General features: G+C 44.5%; 1 protein-coding gene across 1 annotated transcript; it reads right to left on the bottom strand.

Moving 5' to 3' along the window:
• Positions 1-1,334: 1,334 nt before the first annotated feature.
• Positions 1,335-16,439, bottom strand: Mtfr2 (mitochondrial fission regulator 2). Its single transcript, NM_001290110.1, is given in 8 exon segments — positions 1,335-2,029; positions 4,267-4,450; positions 5,426-5,792; positions 6,627-6,859; positions 10,377-10,489; positions 10,918-11,022; positions 15,797-15,897; positions 16,332-16,439. Coding segments are annotated over 8 exon segments (1,122 nt in total). The 5' UTR covers positions 16,345-16,439; the 3' UTR covers positions 1,335-2,023.
• Between the last annotated feature and the right edge of the window lie 5,689 nt (positions 16,440-22,128).

Here is a 22,128-nt window from a genome sequence, read left to right as displayed (position 1 = left end):
TTATGGAGGCAGAAAGCAAGGTACGGGCTTCCAGAGAACGCTGGCAACGGCGGGCTTGGCACAGCCCCCTAGCTGCCCGAGGCTTAAAGCAGAGCTAAACTGAAGGGTCCTTGGGAAGGAAAAGCCAGGCAGGTACCGCGGGATGAGACCCACCCAGAGGATAACTCCAGCACGCTTGACTCCATCGTCACTCAATTCCGTGCCCTGCTGGGGGTTCTAAAATGGCTGATGCCGTCCGTGGTGAGGGTTAGAGGTTGACCCAGATGCTAACACCGAGAAGCGTGAAGGTGACCTTTCACACAGTTGCAATACATGTGTGCACTGTCAGGCTGGGAAGACTGTACCCGTGCTGCTCACCGTAGTCCCTGTGCTGCACCCTAGCAGCAAAACCAACAGCCATTCGGTAACTTCACAGTGGAGATAATCCTACTGCAATCCTGAGCGTTAACAATTAAACTTTACTTATTTTAACGAACACTGTGGGCCAGCGAGATGGCTCAGTGGGTAAAAGACCTTGTTTTACCCATGACATCTAAAAGGTTGTCATTTGGCTGCGGTTAACAGCTGCTGAGAATCTCGGCGTGCCCGGTACTGGACTTCCCTCTGGTGGTTAATACAGAAAATTACAACCCTGAGGTGTTTTGACTTTCAACTTATTGCTACACTACTTTCTTACCCACTTTATCTGAAAATTGTCTGAAATGCCTTCAGTAATAATGCACAGTTTAAATAGTTTAAAATTTTGTAAGTGTTCACAGTGTTTCCTATGGTTAGAACATGCTGGAAAACCCACCTGCCTGGCTTCACATCCTATCTCACCACTTAAGCTTCGAGGTCCTGGGAGAGTAGCTGGACTAGTAACTCCCTCTGCCCAGTTTCCCATCTGCTGAGAGGCTACCAAAAGCCTACACCCATGTTCCTGACGTGAGGGCTGAGCCGACACACGGAGAACACTAAAGTTAGCCATAAGTGCATCCAAGATGGAGACCCTGGTACACAGTGGGTTTTATTTCTGAGTTCTTTACAATTTTGATAATGAGTGATAGACAAGTTAGGCTCCTCTGAAGCAGAGCGCCTGGCAGAGTGGGCGGGCGCTGACCCACTGACACAGACTCCACCCGGTCCCTGGCTGCAGTAGGGGCAAGCCTAGCAGGGAAGCCTGCAAATCTATTTATCACATTAGCATACAGATGAGGAGAGACAGTTACTGCAAATAAACTGGGTGTTTCATTTGTTCCCCCGAGAAATCTTACCCACATAACCATCTCTCACAAAGAAACCAGACGTCACAAAACAGCAAGAATATAATTTGGATTGTTAAAAACTCAACCAAGTTCAAAAGATCCATTTATTATAAAATCTACTTACAAAAGAATATACATATATACAGGTTATAAACATAACAGAGAACAAAGGGAACACACCAAAGCCATCTGCGTGTGCAAAGCCAGTGTGCAGGAAATCTATCAAGGGTCTACTTCTACGTGTAGTACTTTACGATCAAATAATTTACTACTGCAGGAAGTTCTAGGAAGTTCAGCCCTATGTGACTAAAACTCTGACTATCTTAATGAAAATCATCATCTTCTGCTCACTAAGAAATCTACAAGTTACTGAAAGCCACGTAAACTGTATCACAGCAACTCACAAGACTGAAAGGAGCCTCCGTAGGAAGCCATAGTTTTAGGAACATCACGGAACCACGTATTTCAGTAGCACTCACATGGGGAATCTACACCCAACTCTTTTCAGTAGTCAGTCAAATGCCACATCTTCCAAAAGCAGGGACAGTGTTCACAGATGTCTTCCTCGGGCTGGGCGGATACTGGTCCCAGAGTACAGCCTGATGACCCTAACAGAGGTGGTAATTCCCTGACAGGCAGTGAAGGATACCACAGGGCAAGCCTGATCTGTCCTTCCAAGTGTAGTCCAGCTTTTGCTTCTGATACCCTGGATTACGGCTTTTATATCATCGGTCCTTCCCTTAGGTCACTCGCTGACTCTCTGGTGGAGTAATGTGACGTCAAAACTGAAACAAAGCAAAAGTTTAACACAAAAATTACTAAAATGTAAAAACAAGAAGGGGGAGGAGGGAGAAGGGAGGGAGCGATGGTATGAATGAGAGAGAAAGCAGGAAGGCTGGCGAGGACTGGATGACCCGGAGAGGTACAAGAGCAAGAAAGTCAGGAGCTGAAGACTCCCTAGTGAGCAGAAGGTTCATTTTAGCTCACCGCTGCAGTCTAAGACTGGCAGCCATTGAGGGGCATGTATCCCACAGCAGGACTGCAAAGAGGCACAAACCACTCGCCTTTTGAGCAAGCAATCAGAAGACACCCCAAAAGGGTTCGGGTTCCCACAATTCCTTTTACAAGCATGTCCCCTATGACTTGAAACCTTTGTAGTACCCACAACACTCCCCACTTTAGCACCATACTGTCCCTACATCCAGCCTGAAACTTCGTGCTACTAAAGTAAATTAAGAATGCCTCTGAAAGGCAGCGGCTGGGTGGGTACAGACACCGGCCTCCAGGCACGAGGGTAAGCTGGGTCACCAGGACCCACAGAGAACGAACTTCCTCAAACTGACACACACACACAGACACACGCACTTTTAATTTTGCTCTTAAAGAACGTACCAAGAAACAACAAGCAAGCATCAAACATCACATTACAACCCAGGGACGCTTTCACTGGTGCACTACCACCGGGAAACAGTCTTCCTAGGTACACCATAAGCGCTCTATAAATAGCTTCAGAAATAACAACAACAAAAAGATGTCTGTGTGCTCACTACAGATGCGGCAAGCATTTTAGTTATCGCTTGCTTGTTTCCCATCTAACATTTGGTTGACTCACATAGGCAGAACACACAGCTACAGAGACATCATGATCTTGCGAGTACAAAGTGCTACACCAACGTTAGAAGTGAACGCTTACTTCAGGCACAGCTGCACACTGAAAAGGCAACCAGCAGTCCCAACGAGAAGTGTTCCCTTTCTCCATTTTGCTCGGAGGGCCAGTGTTTTGCCAGTTTGTTTTAGGTACTGGACATCAGACCTAACATTTCCTGCATGCTAACCAGGTATGCTACCACTTAACCAGATCCCCAGCCCGGCACTGTCATGTGTATAAAATGCCATTATGAGTCAACACCTGGTTATGTGCACACAGTGGCAATGAGATGGGCCACAGCTCCTGGACCAGGGCCTTCCTGAAGGAATGCACCTCCCTCAGTATTATGCGATCCAAGCAGCAGCAGGCATTTCAGTTCCGCAGCCTCTCTGCTTCAGGGCACTGAGTGCTGACTTTAGATGCTGCCCCCTCACAAGGCTCATTCTTAGGTCTGACCTCATCTGAGTATGAGAATCACCCCCTTAAGTGTAATACCATTCCATGCGCCCATGCACACCGCTTTAGGGATCACTCTGATTCTGGCCAGGCACAGTGGTATAAGCCTTCAACCTCAGCGCTCGGGGTACAAGAGGCAGGTCTGCTCTACAAAAGAAGCTCTGGGCCAGTCTTGGGGGACATAACTATGATCCTTTTGCTTTCCTAACAAACAGGGCTAACATTCCATTCAATTAAATAAGCCAAACCTTTCATATTTGACAGCAAAAATAATGGAAGGCCGGACCTATTACACAGCTCTTCTCTAGACTCCTTAAAACTTTAAATGTCTCCTTCACACTACAGATAGCAGTAGCAACATCCTACCTACAATAAACCATCACACATCCGTGGTTTTCTTTCCTTTTTTCTTTTTTGGTTTTCAAGACCTCTTCTTTGGTTTCTCTGTGTAGCCCTGGGCTATCCTGAACTCCATTTGTAGCCCAGGCTGGCCTCTGTCTCAACTCAAATGTTGCAATAAAAAGTGTGCACCACCGACACCACCATTGGGCTGCATCTGTGTTTTTCAAGTCGTGTTTTGTTTCATGGTAAGCTAATATCAAAAATAATAGTGCAAAATTAGCAAGAAAAAAGTATTACCAACAAAACAAAAACAAAACTAATGGATCAAACTGTCATGGAAACTGACAGCTTTACTCCCAGAACTTGAGAGGCCAAAGCAGATTCCCAGGGGAGTGTGTGAGTGTGTGAGTGTGTGTGTGTGTGTGTGTGTGTGTGTGTGTGTGTGTGTGGTGTGGAGTGTATGCATGTGTGTGCATGTACATGCGTGCGTGTGGGCATGTGTAGAGAATCTGTAGGCAAAGCTCAGTCAAGAAGAACACACTTGAGAAAGCTAATGCGTCACTATCACAAACTCACCCTGGAACCATTTCTGGAAGTTTCTGGACTAGAAAATGGAGAACCTTGCCAAGACCTATTTTCACTATCAAAGGAATCATCTTGAAAGGCAAACTTCTGTTTCAGTGCATTAGAAATTAGAGACACTGGATCCCATTGTGAACTCTGTCTTCTCCTCTTCTGAATGGGTCTACCACCCGGTGACCTATTTGTAAATCAAGAAAATCAAAAGCATTAAAACTCTGATGCAATTTTTTTTTAGCTCTTAGTTCCTAAACACAGCAGGAATGTAAGCATAATACATTATAATCTAATTAGTTTTTAAGAGATTTCTGCCATGAATTAAGAAATCTAAAGAGGGGCTGGAGAGATGGCTTAGCAGTTAAGAACTCTGGCTGCTCTTCCAGAGGTCCTGAGTTCAATTCCCAGCAACCACATGGTGGCTCAAGACCATCTATAAAGGAATCTGATCTCCTGGGATATAGGTGTATGTGCAGACAGAGCACTCCTACATTTAAATAAATACTTAAATAAAGGAAGAAAGAAAGAACGAGCAAACTAAGAATTCACATCAGAAAACCAGGGGCCTCCCACACCTGTGTGGCCTGAGTTCCTCATTTTCATCGCTCCAAACTTCAATGTTTAGCCTTCTAATTTCCACTGTAGCATGCTCTAGGTAAACCAAGCTGGCTGGTCTTGAACTTCTGATCCTGCTTCTGCTATCCAACTACAGGGAATATGGGAGTCTACCGTGACGTCCAGCACATTGAACAGGAGGATTTAAAGAAATCTTTAAGAATGTACAAAAGACCAGGTTCATGATGAAAAAAAATCATTCGGCTTTTGTTCATTAATTTGATCATTGCGTCCATCGTCACTGAATTACAATGTTTAATCACACCGCTTCTAGAACTTTCCATTAAATGCTAACCAGCCTCAGGAAAAGCAAAATGTTGGGTAGAAGGAAGTCCTGTATTCTTATCCTCCACAACACAGAGTACATATAATTAACAGTGAAGTATGATAAGACAAGAGACACTCAAAGAAAGAACTAAGGATGGTTCTGCCCTGGGAAGGAGGCCACAGGGTAAGGGAGAGTAAGAGATACACAACTCCCATGAACCATTTATCTGAAAAACTGATAAAATTTCCTTCCCTCTCCCAAATCCCAGTGACATACCTTTCCACTGGCCGAAGTTTGACCTTATTCATGTCCTTCAGAACATCCAACATGTTCGGAACGTCACTTACTCTCTGGCTTTCTGAATGATGGCTGCCGTCAGTCTTCTTAACACCAGAAGGGCGCTTTTTCATTTCAGCAGCCAGATTATCTATGCCACGTGTATTCGCAGATCCGGGTGGCACGGGAAGAGAACTGGGAGGCTGCAGAGAAAACTGAGGAGGAGGAAGTGGGGGAGGAGGAGGAGGAAGGGGAGGAGGAGAAAGCACCACACTTGGAACATGGTCTGGTTCCACACTCAGCCGAGCGGTCGCTGATGATGGTGGCACCTGCTCCATGCTGGGTCCATCGCTCAAGCTGATGAAGCCTGAAGAACAGAAACCCAAAACCACACACAACCCTCAGCATAACACGAAGCCAGCGAGTCAAGCCAGTAACACCCCTGTGTTCCTGCTACAAGACAGCAAGCAAATCCATGTTAGCCACCCCTTAACCTCCGAGCCACCTCTCTAGACCCCAAAACTTTATGTTTAAAACGAGATGCACCTCCAAAAGCTTAGAAAAAAGACACCGGGAAAATATTACTCACCTGAACTCGGTGAGACAGTATCATCGAAAACATTTAATAAAAGGTATTCATTAGCTTGAGTTGTTTTGTATTGGGTTTTTATTTTGCCCTGTTTTGGTGTTTCTGGGAGAGGTTTTGATGAAGTCTACGCTAACCTCAAACTCTGTTGCTACAGATTATCTTGAACTCCTGCATCCACTCCCAGTGCTAGAATTAAGGTGTGCCCACCGTGCCTTTCCGGGCGCTGTGGCTTTAACCCCAGAGCAGGCCACAGCTCACTACAGCACCAGCACTTGGTTTCCGTTTCCGAGATGCGGTCTCAGTCTAGAGTCAAGACTGGCTTACAACTCAAGGCAGCCTCCCTGCTCCAGTCTCCTAAAAGCTGGAATTACAGGCGTGAGCCGCATGCCTGGCTTCTAATTCTTTGCTGAAGAATTAGCAAAGCTCACTGAGAAGTCATGACTTCTCAAAACAAACAAACGAAGCGACCATGTACTGCGGCTAGCCCTTCTTACCCGCGTGGTTTACATCAGCCTGTCATGACGCAGTCTCTGCTGGTTTACACTCACAATGCTGCTGACCTGAGGGTGGGCTCAGTATCCCTCCAGCCCAACAAACTACACAACTACTTACCAGTCTCCCCACCCCCTCCCAGGTCCTGCATGGCCACAATGGCCGCGATCTGAGCCCGGAGAGAAGTCAGCTCATCTTCAAGGGCGGCTATCTTTTTAATGGCAGCTTCGCTTACAGGAAGGTCATCGGCCACTGTTCTGTTCTGACTTAGAGCAGGGGACGACAGGTCCCAAGGTAGTTTTGAAGGATGGAAGAGAGCAGCTTTCCCTTCCGCCTTTTTCCATAGACTGTGTCTGTGGGTAAGAGGAAAGAAATATAAAGGGAGGAAAATTTTCAACTTGAGAAAGAAAATCCCAGCACAGCACTGTGGTGGCTTTAATGCCGGCCCTCGAGGCAGAGGCGGGCAGATCTCTGAGTTAGAGGGCCAGCCTGTCTGCAGGCCGTCACACTGCTCTTAGGAAGCTGCTAAGTTTTCCGTTTGTTCTGACTGGTTCTCATAAACTCAGGTTAGCTCCCAGAATCCAAGTCAGCTGGCTAAACGGCAGCTCCCGAATCCTTAGCACCTGCACTGGGGGCACACACTCCTCCCTACCACAGAGTGGGTATATATATATATATATATATATGAATATATATATGTGTGTGTATATGTATATATATGAATATATATGTGTGTGTGTATATATATATAAATATATATATGTGTGTGTGAATATATATATGAATATATATGTGTGTGTGTATATATATATGTACACACACATATATACGTATATACATATATATACACACACATACAGAGAGTATACATATAACAGACCAATCAGTGAACACGGGCTAGGGACGTAGCCCAGTATAGAGTGTCTAGCATGTACAAGGCTCTGGATTTACCAAGGTAAATAAAACCAAAAGTATCTCTTTCCTCTGGGATGGCCTCTAGCCTCACCAAGAAGGAGAGCCTCGTATCATTACTTTTATCTTCATGTATAGAAAACATCCAATATGCAGCAAGGAAATGAGGAAGTAAACCTTTCCTCAAATTGTAGGTCAAAAAGGCCTACCTTCTAGTTGTTTACCTACTAACTTTTAGTGCTGTAAGTTTACTCAGAAATTCTACATAAGGTTCTGAAGGGCCTTGCATTTGGGTCTATATTAGGATCAGTTTATATCTTCTAAATGTCTGAAAATAAAACGGTTTGATACATAATAAATTTAGCTAGAATCTTTGACTAATTGGCATTCCTGATGCTAAAAGTTTCCATTTAAATATTCTAACATATAAATCAGCACCTTGCTAGGGGTATAAATACATCCAAAATTTGAAACACAGTCCACTTCAGCATTCGTGAAGTGATTTGTTTCAGAAACCCTGCAGACACCAAAAGCCAAAGCTGCTCCAGTTCCTTATAAACCTTTAACCTATGCACATCCTTCGCTCACTTTGAGTCATCTCTAAAGTAGTGAAGACATTCAGGACAGAACCTTTGTCACTTTCATTTTTGTAGATCTGGCATAATATCTGAAATACAAGTTCGCGCTTTTGTTTCTGGGTAATTTCGGGACTTTTCTCCCTGAGTATTTTCTCTCTATTTGATTTCACAGGGTAGAACCCATATTTTTCGAACATGGACACAAAGCACAGGTGGAAACCATGATAAAGAGCTGGATATATATATATCTAATATTTATTTTTAAATGCTTTATTTATAATACAGAAAGCAAAATCAATATGACCACGATACCCATTTGATAACCCACAGCCTCCTAGACCGGGTACTAGGTTTAAGTAGGCACAAAGCAGCCAAGGGCTCTGCTGACACCTTGCCCAATCCCTCACACTCAGCCTTGATGAGCAATTCCAGGACTCCCTCCCTGGTCTGAAGCCAGTCCAAAAATGGTAAGAGAGAAAACAGCCCCGAACACCCACTCGACATAGGGGGACGACAAACTTCCACCAGTTTCACAACCTACCCCAGAAGCCAAGACCCCACTGCAAAGACATAGGCAATATGGAAAATCAAAACAACATGGCCCCCCAAAGATATCACCAACCTATAGCAACATTCCTCAGCACAAATAGTTCAAATGAGTCTCAAGACAAAGAGTTTAAGAGTTCAAAGAGTTTTAAAAGGAAACAAAGGCCTGAATGCAGTTAAAGAGAACTAGAGTCCTGACTGAAGTCCGAGAACACAAGTGGAATAAGGAGAACAATGCAGGACACGAAAAAGAATTCAATGGAGTGAAATACTGACGAGAACACAAACACAAATAAGGACAGAAATGAAAACCCCAACCACTCACTCAAAAGACGCGGTGGAAAGCCAACAACACGGATGTGGTAGAAAACAGAGAATCGGGAACCGAGGAAAAGAGAGAAGAACGGACCGCATGATCAAAGAAAAGGGTAAATTAAAGAAAAAATACACAGGAAGTCTGGGACACCCCAAAAGGAGAAAAGCTGTGAATCATGAGACAAAAACAATTTCAGCCCAAAGGCACAGATCAGGCATTCACTAAAACAGAAGAGACTCCCCTGTAACTAAGTAAGGAGACCCCCCACTCAGAGCCAAGAGGCACGCAGAGCCCCACTGGACAAAAAGGAATTTTCCATGAGGTGTTATAATCCAAGCACTAAACATTCAGAAAGCAGAAAGGATGTGAAACCCTCAAGAAAGAAGTCACAACTCATGCAAAAGCAAACCCATTAGAAGACCAGCTGACTTCTCAATGGAAACTTGGGAGAGCCAAGAGAGAAGCAATGTACTAAGTCCTAAACCACAGCCTTTGCCAAGTACATGCGGGCAACACATATATACACACTCACACATACACAAACTCAACACACACTCATACACTCACACAACACACACGACAATGTGAAATTGGAAAGCATGTAAAGAGGACAGGGGAAGAGTTGGGTGGAAGGGTGAGGGATGATGATCTGTTGTAGAGAGCGGCTCGGCGAAACAAAGATGGCGCCGACATCCAGCCTTGTCTGGATATAAACGACTTACTGCGCATGTGCAGGCTTGTCCCCTTGCTAGGGCTCCCTCTAGTGGTGAACAATGGTACTGCACATGTGCGGTTTTTGCACCAGGTGTCAGTTGACCGTTAATATGCTAATGAGGTGATTCATTCTCCGCCAATCACTAGAGGACAAATAGTGAGGTGATCCAAGCCCCACCAATCCCTGTGAGATAATTAGCATACTGTTGTCTATATAAGTCGAGCGATTTTGCTGCTCGGGGTCCCTGTTCAAGAGAGCTGTAACACTAAGAGAGCTGTAACACAGTAAAGGCTTGTTCGCAGAAGAATCCTGTTGCCGCGCGTCGTTCTTGCTGGCGGGACATTGGGCGCGCGACAGATCTGATCAAACTAAAATACATTTATGTAAAAGGGGGAAAATCATTTTCAAAAATTTAAAGGCAAAAAAACCTCTTTAAAATATATACTAAAACTCTTGCTCCTTGTTCTTTCCCTCTACTCCTCCTCCCCTGTCCCTTCTCTCCCCATTCCCCACCCTGCTTCCCTCCACGTGCTCATGGCCCACCTCTACTACTCTCCTCTTCTCCTCTCATTAAACCTTTCCACATTGGGAAAAAATTTTAAAATATATATATATATATATATATATATATATATATGGCTAGAAAATGATATGCCATCACTCATCTATATTAAGAAAATATCAGGACATAGCATATCACAAAAACACAACAAAAATGTCCACTCATTAGGAACAAACTTCAACACTTGCAAGAATTCAAGTTTTAGGCTACACCCATGTCCAAGGCAAACACATAAAATTACCGAAATCTGAGACAACCGGCTTCTCCATCATCTGCCACACACAAAACATCAGCAAAAGACGGAACCGCAAGTTCATAGTCATCCACCTCCTTAGCGTTCGCAGGTGGGGTCAACTACAACAAAAGAACAGACACAGTCAGAACCCCACAGACAATCAGGGACAGCACGCGACTCGTGTTCCATCATAGTAAATAAGTTAACAGTCCAAAACGCAAACAGGAAAAACAGACGTTAAAAAAAGCTGGAGAAATGTTATTCCTCCACCTGAGGGCATAACTGCATCTTCTCCCCACGGCTAATCTCATCCATCACACAGCCGTACATCGAGAACACAAAGTCAGATTGGAACAAGCCTCAGGCATTCTCTGTACTGACTTGGAATATAAGCAAAGAAATGATGTGTGAGAAGATTTATCTGTAGAAGCAAACCAAAGGCTTGGCTCACAGGCACAAGTCTTCCTCTGTCCTCCTGTCCTATATCCCTGGAGTGCCTCTATTACTTTATCCCCAGGGCTTAAATGATGCACGGTGACTGACTCACCTCAAAACGAGGTCTTCGGCAAGGCTCTAAAGGAAGCATTCTCCCAATAACACGGACAATACTCCGAGCTGACCCATAATCTTTATTTTGAAAAATCAGCAAATCCTATAAATAAAGCTTTGTTTAAAATACACGCCAGTTAAGTATGTTTATCTATCTACGAAAATAAAGGTGTAATAGATGTAGTAACCTTTATTTCTTCAAAGAAAACATTAACAGCAAATACTTAAACGTACCTTTATTAAAGAATTAAACCTTATTAACATTTCTTGGAAAAAAAATACTTCAAGTATGGGGTTAGAAGAAAAGTTTAGTCAAAGTTTACCATGGACACATGAGATCCCAAATACAATATCCAGAACCCACGTAAAAATGCTGGCATGGTGATACACTCCAGTAATCCCAAAGCTCGGGAAACAGATTCGTGGACTCCCTCCAACTGATGGCCTCTCTCAATTTCTTTTCCAAAGTTTTCAAAAGAAAGTTACTGATACCACCTTCCCTAACTCATCACACATCCTTCCTACTTTTCCAATCCAATCCTATCTCCACCCACGGAAATTCTTTCTAGGGGCAGTGGTGAAGCACACCTTGAAACCCAGCACTCAGGAGACAGAAACTCTGAGTTCCAGGCCAGCCTGGTTGACAGAGGGAGTTCCAGGGCAGTCAGGGCTACGTAGAAAAACTCTAACCCGAGAGAGGGGGGGGGGGGTGTGGAGGGAGGGAGGGAGGGAGGGAGGGAGGGAGGGAGGGAGGGAGGAAACTTTTCCTTGGAGCATGTTTGGCTTGATTCTTGTTTCGGTTCTTTAATAGTTTGAGGGATGTTCTTGTTTGCTTGTTGTTTGTTTGCAAGGGAATGCCCTGCGTGAGTACTGACTGTATCTACCTCACTTTCGCCTTTTCTTCTCCCTGCTCCAACCCCTGTCCCTGTCCCAGATTCCCGATCCCTCCTGTTGAGGTTTGGTCTTTGGCTCTGTATTGTAATGCTAAGTATGGGCCCTCAAGACCTGGCTGCCCCCCCCCAAGACTAGAAAGTCAGCACATAGACCCAAGTGACCATGCCCCCAAGTTATTTCTGATTGGTGAATAAAGATGTCTACAGCCTGTAGCTGGGCAGAAGAGAGATGGGAGGAGCTTGGTCTTCCCTGCCAGAGAGTGTGCAGCAGACCAGGAGAGAGAAGGGGGCACAAAGAGAGGAAAAGGTGTCGTGAGTTAGCCCTGAGGGCTGACCAAATGGAGTTAAGAGCAGGCCAGAAGAAACACAGTAAGTAATAACTCGGGGTTATCGATAGGAAAATAGATTCTAATAGCGCAGAGGGTAGATGTCTGCCCACTCTAGTGCTGATTAAGTCCTATTGTAAACATAAAGGCGGTGCGTGTCTTTTATATAGGAACTAAATGGTAAAAGGCAGGGTAGAAACCCCAGATTGGGTTTAAATATTTTCAACATCTCCTTTAATTGGTATTAATAAATGTATATACATATATACACATACATATATTTATGTATGTATACACATACGTGCACATAACCAACTGAGTCCATTTAGCTTATGTGTTCAGAACTGACCACATTGGATGGCATAAGCTACGTGAGTTCGTTCCTCAACTGACTATTCCTCTCTCAGCAGACACTCACCACCTATAACTTCCTGTAGGAGTGGGACCATGTGAAACTTCCCGTCTGACTTGGCATGTTATCTGACACTGGGCTTGTTCTGTCATACATCCTAGGCTAGCCTTGAACTCTCAACTCTGTTGCAAGCAAATGAAGTCACAAGTGAATGTGTATTGTGGACATGAGAATGGTCAAGGCCAAGAGTGCCTCAGACCAATTGAGTATGGCAAGACCTTTCCCATAGCTGAGTTCAGTTACAAAAAGTATCAACCACAACTTCCTCCGCTCTGGTAACTACAGCTTGCTACAGCTCCCCTGGAGAAATTCCACTCCAAAGTCATCTAACCTACTTCTCTTTCAACTATGTATAAGAAACCCACACCCTTGTTCAGTCATACAATACACAGACTCCTCATTTGGCTGTTTATCATGAGTGTGCTGAATTTCCCAGGTGCATCTCCAACAGGGGGCATGGCCCACCCCACCCCAGCTTTTTCTGTCACACGTCTGTCCTTTCTCCATTCACTACAAACCCAGTCAGGTCGATCACAAAGCTGTGCAGGAGCAACTCTCCTACCTCGGCCTTCTGAATTCAGAAGTTACACCAGGAATTGTTCCAACTGCTAGTCCTTGTCATCGTGTGTCTCTCTATTACTGACAGCTAAGCTGTTTCAGCACCATCAAATGACATGTTGCATTGTTACTCTAACTCCATGGCCTCTGACATCAACAGAGCACAGCAAACTCCCTAAGCCGGGTGGTTTTTCTTCCCCAGACCCCTCTAGACCCTTATGTCCAATTGTCTGTGGCATACATTGTTGTGTATCCCAACAATACTTCTGGCTTACATATTTCCTCTCGTCAAACTAATCTGTCCTGCTACTGCCTTTTCATCTGGGCAACATCAAATTTTAATTCACTTTTGTTTAAAATCTTGGCATTATCCCTGACACTTTTTCTAATTCGTTCCACCAACTTTATGGATAATTTGCCATTTTGTAAGCCACCCAGTATTATACACACATTTCATATGTGCTTGTGTTTTTCAGATGGGGTCTATGTAGCTGTCTTAGTCGTGGTTTCTATTCCTGCACAAACATCATGACCAAGAAGCAAGTTGGGGAGGAAAGGGTTTATTCAGCTTACACTTCCACATTGCTGTTCATCACCAAAGGAAGTCAGGACTGGAACTCAAGCAGGTAAGAAAGCAGGAGCTGATGCAGAGGCCATGGAGGGATGTTACTTACTGCCTTGCTTCCCCTGGCTTGCTCAGCTTGCTTTCTTATAGAACCCAAAATTACCAGTCCGGGGATGGTACCACCCACAATGGGCCCTCCCACCCTTGATCACTTATTGAGAAAATGCCTTACAGCTGGGTCTCATGGAGGCATTTCCTCAAGGGAGGCTCCTTCCTCTGTGCTAACTCCAGCTTATGTCAAGTTGACGCACAAAACCAGCCAGTCCAGTAGCCCTAGCTATTCTGGAACTCTATGCCAGTGGTTCTCAACCAGTGGGTCTCAACCCCTTTGGAGGTCACCCATCAGGTAGATTTGTGACAGCAGTAAAACTACAGTTATGGAAAAGCAACAAAATAATTTTATTTTCAGTCTGGCCTCAAATTCACAGAGCCCCACCAGTGCTGGGATTAATGGACCGCCACGCCTGGCTCCTGTTTTTGGCATCACAAGCACAAGAGCCATGCATGGCTCTTCTGTATCACCCATGGAACCAAGACCCATGGATGCTCCTGTTCAACGGGCACACAAACCTGACGTGAACTTGTCAATCTCAGACTCATCTTTTCTCCCTCAGACTTACTCTAGGTTTATTGAACTTGTGTTCTCATGCTATACCCAAACAAACATAGTCATAACTTATCATAAATAAAACTACTTTTTTAATTTTTTGAGACAGAGTTCACCTGCCTCCGCTCCCAAATGCAAAAGAACTTTTAAAACTGCATACACTAACTATAATTCTGTGGTGATCGTGTCCACATTTTATCCCTTTGTATCTTATTGGGCTTTGACCTGAAAGAGTAAAACAGATCACTAAACACTTTGCCACCATCTATAAACCGAAACTGTCACAGTTACACTATTGCAAACTCCTCTTTCTCCCACCTAAATAGAAAAGAAAGAATTCGATGTTTACACAGAGGTTTTCTTTCCAGAATTTGGGGTTGGACTTAGGAGCCCTGCTCACGCTTGGCAAGTGCTCCCAGCCCTGGTTCATGACCTTTTATACTGACATGTAGTCTCACTAAGGTGCCCAGGATAGTTTTCAACTCACTCTGTAGCCTAAGGTGACCCTGGGCTTTTCAGTCCCTGTCTGTCTGTCTCTCCAACAACTGAGGCTACAGCCTGTGCTACCACGTGTAGTGTGACTGCTGTGTTCAATCTGCTGCTATGATAAACACCAGGACCAAAAGCAATGTGAGGAGGAAAAAAAAAAATCACTGGTTCATAGTGGAAGAAAGTTAGGGCAGAAACTCAAACAGGGCAGGGAGCTGGAGGCGGGAGCTGCCGGACGAATATGATAACTACTGCTTGCTCCACCTGCTTTCTTATAAAAAGGCCAGCCTGGCCAGAGGTGGCACCACCCACAGTGGGTTGGACTCTCCCTCAATCACTAACTAAGAAAACGCCCTACAGGCCTGCCTATAGCCTGACTTTATGGAGGCTAATCAATCAGAGTTCGCTCCTATCGGATTATTACAGTTTGTGTCAAGTTGAAATAAAACTAGCCAGCACAACTTCTCAGTCTCGATCCATCACTGAGGGAAGTCAGGCAGGAACTGAAGCAGAAACCACTGGCTCAGGCTCAGCTGGCTTTCTTAGACCACTCAGGACTCATGTTCCCAAGAATGGTATCCTACAAGGGCTGGGCCCTACCACACCTAGGAACAGTAAGGACAATCTCTTAGAGACAGGGTCGAAAGCCAATCAACTCTAAGCCATGTCTTGAAGTTCCCTCTTCCCATAGACAATATAAAAACTAATCAGGGCAGAGAACACGTTCAAAGTGACACACCAAACCCGACCTCCTGTTGTACATCTGTAGTCCCAGCCCTTGGCAGGTGGAGAGAGGAGGATCAAGAGCTCAAGGACAACCTGCGCTAGACTACACCCTGGCTCAGAGAACAAAAATGAGACCCAAGGATCCAGACTTTTAGCCTAAGCTACACAATATCCTGTCTCAAAACAAGAACAATAATATTAGGCCCCAAAATAAAGTTAGCAAAATTAATAAGACATTTACCTGATCTACGGGAACACCAAAATATGCCAGCATGTTTCTTAATATATTCAGAATGAAAGACATTGGTGAAGCAAGTTCAAGAAAACATTGTTCGTTGGTACCTTAGAAGAGAAGTTATCAATTATTACTCTTGACAAGTAACTGCCACGTAGACCGCACTAAAGAAACCACAGAGACCTTATATGACACATTACACCAAGTGATTGCTCTTGGGGAGCTTTTATTTTGAAGATGAAGAGAAAAGGAAGTGAGTGCGGAGGGGGGAGGTATCCGCGAGCACGTTAAAAAAAAAAAAAACCCACAAACTTTTGTTAAGTTACGTTGCTCCCCTCTATATGTAAAGGGATTCTGAGCAAATGTGCGACAGCCAAGCTCACCAGCCTCGGAGCTCTGCTGCCCCTGGAGAGAACCGCCGCGGGGCTCTCTTCACACCGCGAAGAGCGCCGCCCGCCCGCCCGCCCGCCCCTCACCCGCCGCCCGCCCCTCACCCGCCGCCGACCGGAAGCCAAGGCCTCACGGAGCCTGTGCCACTCACCGTCCCGCTGCATTGCACGCCGCCGGCGGCCGGGGAAACTCTCTAGACGCAAAGCGGGGCGGCCGGCCCGCCGACAGCCGCCAAGCAACTTCGTACCGGAACCGCTCGCCGCTTCCTCCTCCAGCCTCGACTCTCAAGCTTGGCGGGCCGGAACTCGGAGCCTACCCCCATTGGACGAGGCTAGAGGACGCCGCCTGTGATTGGAAGGCCAAGAACCAATAGCCGCACCAGGAAAGCGCAAGCACAACGTGCGCCCAGTTTTCATCGCTGTGGTAGGATTGCTTTTGGAACTTGTGCTTTGCTGGTGCTGGCTTTACTCCTGCTGAGCCACAATATCCAGTCAAGTTGTTTACATGTATTTAGTGTGCACGCCACACGTGCGCATGCCATAGTACCCGCATGAAAGTCAAAGGACAATTTGTGTAGGCTCCAGGGATAGAACTTGAGACCTCAGGCTTGGTAGCAGGATGCTTAAGGCTTTTTTACACCTTTACCTTTCTAATTTTGAAAGCTAGTGAAAAGCAAAAATGTTCTAATTAATCAAAAACAGAAGACCCGTTTTTGCATTGACAGTAAAAGATTATGGAAAGCAGAGGCTCACCCCAATCCAATTTACAAATTGTTATTTAATCGTAGTAATGGATTTCATTACAAGCCTCAGTTAAATAAATCTAAATAGTCGGCATGCCATGAAGACATGAGCATAGTTTTAAAACTCTTAAATACATTTTCTTGGTTTAAAATAAAGCATCTGGTGTGTAAGTGAAACCCAAACTAGAAAAAGTTCAGCATAAATACAGTATTTCTGACAACTGAGATTGCATACTCTCTCTGGAGGAATGTAGGATTTTTTTGCTTGTTGTTTTTTGGTTGGGTTTTTTTTTTTTTTTTTTTTTTTGCCTCCCTCATCTATGGGTCAGATAGCAGTTCCTCTAAGTCTCTCCTAAGTGTGTGATGTCTTCTAAGAGGCCACTGAGGGAGTCTCTTAGATCTGACCAACTTGAAGGGAAGTTTCTCACGGCCAGTACTGCGTTTTTCTTAATCTATGGCTCTTACAGGAAGCATTGTCACGCCCAGTGGCATAATTTCATTTAAACTATATAGGTATGTATGCATATACTCAATGTATCATATGTAAACTTCATAAATATGAAATCATTCTTTATAGCTTTTTCGAATGTTTAGTATTTATCCCTCCTCCATCTCTTCCTGAACTGCACCTTTCATCCACTTTTTCTATTTCTCCCTTCTGATCACCTCTATCCTGCCATCTGATAAGTTCCAAAGGAAACAAGCATCCATGGAACAACCATAATTGGGGAAAGCTGAACCAGGTTAGCTGTGTCTGAGCCATTTGGGCCAGCTAGTAGGTCCTTGGAAGTGAGGGCTCTGAGGTCGGTCGGCCAAACCCAATAAAAGTAAAAGCTATCAGGGTTAGAAAGACGGTTCAGCAGTAAGAAAAGCACAGTGGCTGTCCTTCCAGATGACCTGGATTGAATTTCCAGTTCGTATATAATAGCTCACAGACAGCTGTTATCTCCAACCATAGGGATCTGATCCCCTCTTCTAGACTCTGCAGACACAAAATACATATGGTACACAGGTGTACATGTCCATGAAGGGCATAAAAGCCATCTCTGGTGGGTGGAGAAATGGCTCAGAAATGCTCTTCCAGAGGACTTGGATTTAATTGCCAGCACCACATGGCAGCTCGCAACTATCCTTAGCTCCAGTTCCAAGAGATCTCTCTTCACACACACACAGTGCACATAAACCATGTTACTTTAAATCTCTCAAGATTTGACACTACGAGTGTTTTGCATATATGAATATGTACCATGTATACTGGATTCCCTGGAACTTAGTTTATTGTTATGAACTACCATGCGGGTGCTGGGAACTAGAATTAAGGTCCTCTGCAAGAGCAACAGTTTAGTGCTGAGCTCTCTCCAGCCCTCACTTTTTTTTTTTTTAAAAAAACAATGAATCATACCAGCTGTTTTCAATTACAAGGAAACGCTTGTTTTAGTACCTAGGTACTAACACAGGCATATATTCCTAGCATCTGGACGCAGAAGCAGGAAGGAGATGAAGGCACTCCTTTGGGACACCTGGGAGCCATCCTGGGTTACATGAATCTGCTTTGTGTGTGTGCATGTGTGTACAATGCCTCACTGTACAGTCCATGCTGGCCTCAAACTCATGAACTTTACTCAACAGTTACCAGCTCTGAGTACTTACCTGTCTGAACAGTCAAGGAGAATTAGGAGTGCTCCTGAGAATACTCCAAGAAAACAAGTCTGTGACCTGTTTCTTCAAAGCACAGACTTGTTTTTACAGTGTATTTCCATGCTCCTCCCAGATGTAGCGAATAGGAGTGAGTTTACTTCAGATTACTATTGCTCGCTGCTTTTATTCAATCAAATGTTTGTGCGTCTATGGAACAATGTTTTTGCCATGTGTGGCTCATCCTTGTGGTTGTACATACAGCATACAGCATAACTGTTAAGAACTTTACCCGTGTGATTCAACCATCATGGTAAATTGTCTGGGGCTCTGAATAAAGTTGGCTATCACATGAGATTTTAGTCTGCCTCATTTACAGGCCCAATTCTCCCAAGTCCCACTGCCTGTGGAGCAGTGACACCACTTAATGACCCGGGCAAGATTGGGCCTAACAATATTTTGTCACTGAGTGAGGAAGGAGCTCGTGATGCCGTCTTTCCTTGAGGATTTGTACGCAGGCAATTAAAAGTTACTGGGGAAAGAAAAGATTTTCTTCAGTGGAATATTGGTATAATTGTCCGAGCTCCTGTAATACTTTTTAATATCTGTTTTTATGTGTACTGTCCCAGGTACTTGCAGCAGCCCATGTCAGAGGATGAGATCACATCCTTCAGAAATAGAATTTCAATGATCAAGATTACAGTACATAACCGTGAGCCACCATTAAGGACAGCAGGAACCAAACCCCAGTCTAATGCAAGAGCATTAAGCTGTTAACATGAGTTTCTCTCCAGTCCCTGCTCCAGTAACTTTAAACCCATTGGGGTACACCAAGGTTCCACCATAGCCTTGAAAGTGAACATCCGGTCACAGTGAAAGTAAACATGACAGGGGTAGAACAGGAGTGCCTTCAAAGGCCCAGGCACAGAAAACTCAATACTTCATCCTCTTCGGAGACTTTTTTTTCCCTCATAGATACTCAAGGCTCACACTTCTTCAGGATTTCTGTTTAGACTCATGGAGCAAATCTGCCCTAGCAGCTGCCACATCTCTATCTTCAATTCCATGTTGCCTGTCACCAAAAATGCAGTTACCTCCATGCTCGAGGCTCACCAGAAGCAACATCTGACTTATATGACAAATACGGAATGCTGTACTACAGTGGAACCATACTCTTCCTGTACTGAGAACAGCAGCAACACATAATATAACAGACCATCTTCCTGCAGACAGTTACGCAAAGGACTCAGATCATGAATCAGGCCAGCCAATGTAGTAACTGAACTGTATCAAAACCAACTCAACTCATGCCGAGTAACAGCATTACATTCCCATTCGAATACAGCACATTACTAAAATAAAGCACCCTTGTGTTCTACGGTGGCCTAAATGAGAGGTGGGCCCCAAGTGGGCATCTGAGGGCTTGGTTCTCAACTGGCTGCTAGGGGAGGCTTAGGAGGTGTGGCTTGATGGCGAAAGCATGCCACCAGGGGCCAGCTTTGAGATGTCTGTTCACTGTTTCCTGTTTGTAGCTCAAATTGGAAGCCCTCTGCTCTCTGGCATCTCCATGCCTCCCCCATGCCAAGCTTTCTCCCTTGACAGTGTTAGACTTCTATCTCCCTGGAATTGGAAGCCTCAAATAAGCCCTCCTGTTCTATAATGCCTTGGTCATGGTGTTTTATTACAGCAATTGGAAAGCAGCCAATCCAGTAGCAACATACTATTCCCAAGTTTATAAAGCATGTATCATTATCTATGACTCAAGAAACTACATCTAGTCTCACACACACACACACACACACACACACACACACACCCCCGACAATGAAGTATGTACTTGCCTATCTATGACTCAAGAACTAGTCTCACACACACACACACACACACACACACACCCGACAATGAAGTATGTACTTGCCTATCTATGACTCAAGAAACTACATCTAGTCTCACACACACACACACACACACACACACACACACACACCTGACAATGAAGTATGTACTTGCCTATCTATGACTCAAGAAACTACATCTAGTCACACACACACACACACACACACACACACACACACACACACACCTGACAATGAAGTGTGTATAATAATTCTTGGAGTCAGAAAACCGGCCAGATGTTAACGTGTCTGAACTGGCCAGAAACCTCAGAAGCTGAGAGGGAAGACCGCCTAGAGCTTTAAGTCAGCAGAGGTGACAGAGGCAGCCTCGGTCACCTCAGGTGCTAGTGTGACAACATCTCTAAGAAGAGCCGAACAAATGGAGCATGCTCTTGTATCGAAAACTTATATACATAAAAACTACTCAGTTCTAAGCTACTAACAATTTTACACATCACTTTACAAATACAACCGGTTTCTCTGAGATTTTTTAATTCTCTCATTTGTCAGAATGCACCAAACTAAGCCAGGCCTGGTGGTACACATCTCTAACCCCAGGGCTCCAAAATACATCCAGAAACTCCAAGCCAGCCTGAGCTACAGAGCAGAACCGGCTTCAAAATGTAAGGCTACAAAATGTATTAAAAGTTGTCAATTCCTGGGCCAGCAAGGAGGGCAAATGGGGAAAGGTGATTTCTGTCAACCTTAAACAACCAGAGACAAATAGGGTAGGACAAAACTACACCCCAAAAAGTTGTGCTTGGATCTCCCACCACACTTGCACATCACACGTAACTATACACATAAATAACATGCAATCAAAACACGTGGGGAAGTGGTCAATTTTTCAGAATAGGGAAATGGCTCATGAGTTAAAAGGAATATGAAGTTCTTTCAGAAGACCAAGTTCAGTTCCCAGGACCCACATAAGGCAGTGCACAACTGTCTGTAACTAAAGGGAATCTAATGCACTCTTCTGGCCTTCGTGGGCACAGGCCCCAGTCGCCACCCCTCACACACACACACACACACACACACACACACACACACACACACACACACACTTTCTTTTGTATTTTCAATAATCTTTAAGATAAATATTTCAATTGTACTGGATCTTAAGGAGAACAAAGAGTAACTTTTTGGAGAGCAGATAGCTAGGGACATTAACTCAGTGGAATGTCTGCTCAGCATGCACAAAGCCCCAGGCTCAATCCCAACCACAGGAGGAAGCAGAAAGATCAGACATAAAAGTCATCTTTGGCTACACACTTGGCTATATACGTAAGGCCAGCCTTTGAGACTCTGTCTCGAAACAAAATAGGAGTCCAGCAAAGTCTTCTTTTGAAGACAGATGCAGCTCTGACCGACCTCAACCTGGTATCCAAGTGCTACGAGTCAAGTCTGTTCTCTTCAAGGACCCCTCTTCTTTGAGAACTACCAATCTGGAGCTGCTGTGCTTTTTAGAATGGCTCACTAAAAACCATATGAGCTCTCATCTTCCCAAGAAGACAAGAAAGCAACTAAGACAGTTTTAAAAAATTAAAATCATTTATCAAACCACAGATCAAATTTATACAAGTTGGTATTCCAAATTCTAGAAACAGGCCATAGAAATCAGCTAGGTAGAGTTCAACCAGCAATAGCCTCAAAGTCAGGTAAACAGACACCAGCTA

The sequence above is a fragment of the Rattus norvegicus genome, chromosome 1, assembly GCF_021556685.1.
Source record: "Rattus norvegicus strain SHRSP/BbbUtx chromosome 1, alternate assembly SHRSP_T2T, whole genome shotgun sequence".
NCBI lineage: Eukaryota > Metazoa > Chordata > Mammalia > Rodentia > Muridae > Rattus > Rattus norvegicus.
The sequence above is the reverse complement of the archived record's forward strand: the minus strand, read 5'-3'. Positions and strand labels throughout refer to the sequence as shown.